This window comes from Dipteris shenzhenensis, chromosome 3 (genome assembly GCF_047967505.1).
Source record: "Dipteris shenzhenensis isolate YYH24624 ecotype China chromosome 3, Dip_SZ_1.0, whole genome shotgun sequence".
NCBI classification, from domain to species: Eukaryota; Viridiplantae; Streptophyta; class Polypodiopsida; order Gleicheniales; family Dipteridaceae; genus Dipteris; species Dipteris shenzhenensis.
In genome coordinates this window covers 52101696-52107974 of record NC_141598.1, presented here as the reverse complement: position 1 = coordinate 52107974, position 6279 = coordinate 52101696, and the positions used below count along the sequence as shown (strand labels likewise).

At 41.1% G+C, this 6279-nt stretch overlaps 1 protein-coding gene across 1 annotated transcript; it reads left to right on the top strand.

The window, feature by feature from the left end:
* Nucleotides 1-410: 410 nt before the first annotated feature.
* On the top strand, nt 411-3892 carry LOC147903980 (E3 ubiquitin-protein ligase AIRP2-like). The gene is made up of 5 exons (XM_087369741.1): nt 411-1093; nt 1409-1559; nt 1766-1832; nt 2001-2235; nt 3387-3892. The coding sequence occupies exons 1-5, from the start codon at nt 1008-1010 to the stop codon at nt 3595-3597; spliced, it is 750 nt and encodes a 249-aa protein (XP_087225867.1). The 5' UTR covers nt 411-1007; the 3' UTR covers nt 3598-3892.
* Nucleotides 3893-6279: the final 2387 nt, after the last annotated feature.

The following is a 6279-nucleotide window of genomic DNA, read 5'->3' as shown; positions in this document are numbered from 1 at the left end:
TCAATGGGGTTATCTTGAAGGGTGTTGGGAGGCACGAAGAGGCTAATGGCCGAGGAGCAAGCAGGGGTAGCAGGGAGGAAGATGGGGCGACAGGGTGGCATTGTAAATAAGTGGAGGTGCGGCAAGAGGGAGGCAAGGTGGGGCGAAATGTGAGGAAGAAGGGGATTTTGGGGGAAGGTGAAAGACAGAATAAAGTCCCAAGGAGAGGATGGCAAGACCACAAAGGAGCCAATGCGAGAAGGTGCAAAGGGTGGGGGGGGGGAAAAAAGGGGAAAAAAAAAAGAGAGCCAAATCCAAAGCCAAAATCCAAATAAAGAGAGAGAGAAAAAAAAAAAGCTTAAAATTTTCAACACACTAATGATGCCTTGTCATCTTCATCTTCATCTTCATCTTCTTCATTTTCCTTGGCTTCTACACAGAGCTTTCTTCCATCGCCATCGCCATCGCCATCGCCATCGCCATCGCCATAGCCTTCGCCTTTCTTGGCCTCTTCCTCTCTCCATCTCCATCTCCATCTCCATCGCCTTCGCCTCCCATCGCTTGCCTTGTTCCCCAGCTTTGCCTTCTTCCCTCCGCCTTCTCCCCTTCCCCTCGCACACCTTCCTTCTCCGCCTCCCCCATTGCTTGCCTCTCTTCGCATTTTCTCCCTCGCAACTCCCCTCCCCCTTCTTTCCCCCGCTTTTGCATTGCTTGTTTCTCTGCGCATTGGCTTTGTCTCCCTTTGACACACCTTGCGAAGGTCTTGGGCAAATAACCGCTGCCAGAGACGCCAACGTGGGTGGGGAAGAAAGCATAACTCGCCCTTCCTTCGCTTCGCCTCGGGCTTTGAACCAAGCTGGAGTCCTATAGCGGATTTTGACGGATGCCACAACCCATGTTTCCATGAAGGGAAAGGATTGTGCCGCGTGCTGCAATGCAAAATTTTAATTGATGTGCGGGGCGTATACGGGTAGAATTGCGTACCACACTATACACAGAGACACTGAGAAAGAAAACGTACGGAAAGGATGTTTCTACTCGGCATGGGTCACGGGAAATCATTCAAGGAATCGCTTAAATCATTGGAGGCGGACATCCAACATGCCAATACACTGTGGGCTTTCTCTCCCCTCCTGCCTCCCTACAAAGTTTTTGTACAAGGTTTCCGAGATTCAATGCTCACATTTTAGGTGACACATTGTCGTTAAGATAGCGTGCAAAAAAACCCGACTCTTTTCTGCTTCCGGGTCGGCTTTGTGTTTTTTGTTTGTATGTTCATCTGGACCGCGCTGAAAGATGAAGCTTAAGTAAATTGTTCCTTACGTTTCTCTTCGCGTTTTGACTCAATGGATGATATATATTTACCTAAAATAGGTTACAATTTAGCCATTTTAGCAAAGCTATATCTCAACTATTGTGTTTTTTGCAGGGCACTAGAGTTTCCAAGAGACTACGATGGAGCATGTTTGCAAATGAGACTATCCTACAGCCCTGCTGCACATTTTTTCTTATTCTTAGTCCGCTGGACTGATTGTGGCCTAGCTGGTGCTCTTGGTTTCCTGCGCATATTGATATACAAGGTGCAAAAGGAATCCTATTTCTCCTCCAGCATTGGTTCTCCCGTTAGGATTTAGTAGCACAATCCCACGATTTTTGGCCGTTAGTTGGCGTAGTTGACGGAGTGGTTGAAGGGTATGCTCGAGTTATATTCATTTTACACCAGAAAAAAATCTAGATACAATGTCAGTCATGCTTTATCTTGAAGTGTGTGTATTTTTAAATTCAGGTTTACAAAGATGGGACAACTACCATGTCTACATATGAGAGAAAATCAAGTCTTCGTGAATTCTATGGTAAGCTTTTTATTGAACACCTGACTCCTCGGGGGAGTCATCATTCAGTTGCAATCTTTTTCTAGAAATGTAAACATTATGTATAGCCAGTCAGGTTCTGCTTCTTGCATAGGAATACCCAAAGTCAAACATTTAAGAAAGTGCTTGTCTTGTGTCCACGCTATGCAGCCTACATTTTCCCTTCCCTGCAGCAATTGCAAGGAGGGATAACAGAAATGGAAGAATTGAAGCAAAGAGCTATTTGCATGGATAGATACAAGAAGAAGTGTGATGATGCAAAGGGAAGTGTGCCGGACCTCGACTTGGAGTGGGAACAAGAATGTGGCATCTGTATGGAAAACAATACAAAAATTGTACTGCCTGATTGCAACCATGCGATGTGCATCAAGTGCTTCAGAGAATGGTAAGCTCATAAGTTCTTTCTTGGGGGGGAGGGGGATTATGGACTATAATCCTAAAAAGTGGTTTTTCGTATCACAAACCTCAAAACTCTTTCTTTCTCTCTCTCTCTCTCTCTCTCTCTCTCTCTCTCTCTATCACAAATTTCGTATGACAAACCTTAAGAGAGAGAGAGAGAAGGGGGGGGGGGAGGGAATCTTCTGGACATGATGGAGTTGATGGCTTTAACCTTGTGTCTGATTACTGTGATTTATCTGCATATACACACCTTTACCTTTTACTTATAATAGATTTGCTTATCACGAAGTACCGTCCTTAGTCTCCAATTGTGGGAAGTTAGCCAGTCTGCATCTTGCTGTACTCTTCTGATTGTCTCCGCAATGGACCAGCAGAAATATTTTAAAGCTTTCATTGGTAGAGACTAAAATGGCATTCTCAAGTCTTCGCAGGCAGCGGTAGCATGGATGAACAGAATGTGGGCTAATTGTAAATTAGCCTTCTCTTTTAGTGCTAGCATTTCTCACGTTTGAGTTTGTCCCCTTCACCTCTGGAGCTCTGTCAAGAATGAGTATGAAGACCTGTGTATAAATGGATGCTAACATTGTGTGTGTGCATGGATAGGTCTGTGTGATAGCATTATGTTATACTATGGTCTACACCGACATGGGTGCCACTGATATTGGTTGAGATGTGCTTGTCCACGCTGATGGGTAGTCGGTGCTAGTGTGATCGTCTGGGTGGCTGTCATGAATTTCTGTCTCGCTTTTAGAGGTGTAGTTTGGGCATGCCCTTGGATTAATCCAGGTATAGATTGCACTTGAATGAGATGGCTTATCTCTGCGAGCTGTTTCAATTTGTCAATAATCTACTAACAGATTTGTTAGTGGTGATGTGGCATGTGTTGTGATGCTAACTCATCTTCTTAAGAGGAATACTTTTAGCTTGTTAACAGGAAAAATATTGAGCCGTACATCCAGCAATGTGTGGACAAAAATCATACCATGTGCAGTTATCCTTTCTCGCCTATGTCTATACTGCCCTTGAATAAGATGTCCAGAACTTGTTACTTAGGTTATCTTTCAACGGTAGTTTCTATCTCTTTTTTCAGGTTGTGATCGAATACTGACATCATCATCCATGGTTAATAAAATGCAGGCATTCTCGGTCTCAATCATGCCCGTTTTGCCGTGATAGCTTGAAGCGAGTCAACTCAAGGGACCTTTGGGTTTTCACTGAACTATGTGAAGTACAAGACACTGTCTCATTGACAAATGACAATTTAAGGAGGCTTTTCATGTATATTGACAAGCTACCTCTCTTGGTCTCAGAGAGTGTGTTCGCTGTATATGATTCTCACTTAAAGTGAAGCTCGTGAATGTATTGCTTTTATCATCTTCCCTCTCTTTGGTAGATGAAAGGGCTCTTCATTTGAGCACGCAGTCGTGATAAATGTAAATATTCTGCCTGACTCTCAAATGTGACCCGTGAAAGCTTCGTTCATTCAACCAAAAACTCCTCTTATGAAAGCTCTACATAATGGATGTATGCTAGTCAAGATGTCTAGAGAACCCATGTATTACTTCAATGAAGAACTTGCAAGCATTTGCATAGTTCAAAAAGTTTGTTTTCCCCTCAATCTATCAAAACATCTACAAGTTTGACAGATCTGTTTCTTCTATGCTTATTTAATTTTTAGAAGTTCTCCATTTCCTGTCGCTCTTTTTTGGCCCTATATGTTTCATGTGTTTCTGTTTTGATGGGAAGGTTTTCTAGTGTTAGTGGACTCCACCATGGTTTTAGAAGAGTTAATGTCTTAAGTGAAGTGCTTAACGAATTTTTGTTAATTGGAATAGCTCAAGGACTGGTCTTGAGCATCACAAGATGCAAGTCTTTGTTGGGAAATCTGACCCTGCACAGGCATTTCTCCATCCTTCAGTGCAATGGTTCAGTATCTTTGGCTTAGACGATCTCAATAAAGAAAGCATCTAGTATCCATGTAACGAGGAGGATGATACCAGAAAAAGTATTGGATTGTACAAGAGGTGATGAATGAGTGTTCTTGTTTTAGTTTGGTGTATGATTTTTTCTTGCTGTATGTTCTGTGCAGAATTTCAATACTGAAATGTGGTCTCCAAATACACGAATTCTTTGATTGTCAATGTCTCTGTGAACATGGAGTGCACTGAAAATTTCCCCTAGGATTTGCTTTTGCTTGTACTCTTATCCTTCAAAGCTGGGCTTTGTTTTGTTATTGTATTAGGTTTGAGCATTCCTTTCATTTTTTCTCTTCATAAATTGGTCCCTCTAGCCTCAGTGTCAGTGTTCTTGTTGGTGTTCACCTTCCATCTTTTAAAGCTTGATATCAGAGTCATCTCAAGCTTCTTAACATCTGCTTCCAAGTTAACAGATGTTCAGCAGGTTGTGTCTAGCTGTCAAGACGCTTAGTTGCTCTTTTGGTTACGTCACCACAGTTAAATCAGAGGGTTATGCCAAAATGCATTGACTTCTTGACGTTGTCATTCCTATTAGATTCAAATTACTATCTTTGCTAGCTTTCAGAATCCTCTATTATGATTCAAGTTCAGAACTCTTTCCCCCCCTGTTTAGGTTTTTGGAGTTGGGCTTAGATATACTAATACATTTTCATGGTGTTTTTAACCTAGCTTCCAGAAAATTTCAAGAACATTAACCTAATATTTGAAATTTACGACCGTCACTTATGTGGAACAGTCTTTGTCACTTATGTCCTTTGGGACATGCATGCTATTGACTGAATTTGGGTGTCAAATGGTTAATCGTATTCAACTTTTGAGGAAATGCAATTATGTGACTCATTGAGGTCTTGAATTATTAATAATTATTATTGTGCTATCTACATAAAGTATGGGGTGCAGTACTTGAATAACCAATTGGTTAACCTGATACGTGTATGTGAAATCGTGTACCACAAATATGTAACTGAACAAAACGATTAACTGTAGGAATGATTTTGAGTGGGGACCTTTGGCACAAGATTGATTGCAATCATTTGAGGTCATGATGTAAGGGGATTGAGAGTACAAGTGCATGAATTGTGCACATATTTGTGGCTGTGCTAGTGCTAGTTTGTGGTCATAAGTACTAGGTAGGTAGTAAATGTGAAATTTACAAGGTTCACCTCAAAATAAACACCACTTGCTGTAAGAATATGAATCTACACATGAACATGTAGCTAAAAAACAATATTATGTATTATTGATGGGCTTTCAATTCCAAGTGTTACTGAATTGTGCAATCCTTACCTTACTTTTGTGGAATCCAAGGCCTTTCATCAGCTTGAAATTAGATTCTTATTAAACAATTGGCATTATTGGCTGCCTACTCATCATTCCTATATATGTTTCTCCTCGTTGCTTTAGTGGGACATATTAATTTTCTAGGGGGTAGTTTTCCTCATTAAAAGATTTAAATTTAGATTCTCGTTTTCCACCCACGTGACCTATACTTCTCTTCATTAACCCCAAAAATTTTAATGTGCCTCCTTTGATAATGTCTCTCCCCATTACACCACTCCTCCCCCTTAGGTTAATTGTCCCCCCTCTCTTCCCCTCCAACTAATTAAAATGGAATATTTATTGATGGGGGATATAATTGACCCTCCCCAAATTAAGGTAACTGGACTAAAGTGACCTGGAGTTAATCCCCTAAGCTCAAGCTTTCCATATTCAGAGGGCTTTCTTGCTTGCCGAATGAGCAAGCCTTGGAAGCTTCTACCCACCTCAAAATCTTTCTAGTGTTCAATTTAATAATTTGGAGAACATTAATTACTGGAGAGCTTACGAACGTGCAAAAGACCAGGTGAAGCAGGTTGTCCATATTAAAAGCATTTGGTACTTAAAAGCACTAGCCTAGGAGCTCTAAGAGCGCAATTGAAAGCATATATTTTAACTAATCGGGGAAAAGTACCATCACCTTTAAATGAAAAGGATTAAAATACCTTGTGTTGAACATGAAACGACTTTAAATGTGCATTTGTGTTCTTGTCAGCTTTTTTGAAGCATCATTTCTT

What these genes read in the sequence shown, in the direction of transcription:
- LOC147903980 (XM_087369741.1), top strand. Translation starts at nt 1,008, where the DNA reads ATGTTTCTACTCGGCATGGGTCACGGGAAATCATTCAAGGAATCGCTT. An exon ending in TGCGCATATTGATATACAAG is followed by an intron (nt 1,560 to 1,765) that starts GTGCAAAAGGAA and finishes TTTTAAATTCAG; the next exon opens with GTTTACAAAGATGGGACAAC. An exon ending in ATCAAGTGCTTCAGAGAATG is followed by an intron (nt 2,236 to 3,386) that starts GTAAGCTCATAA and finishes AATAAAATGCAG; the next exon opens with GCATTCTCGGTCTCAATCAT.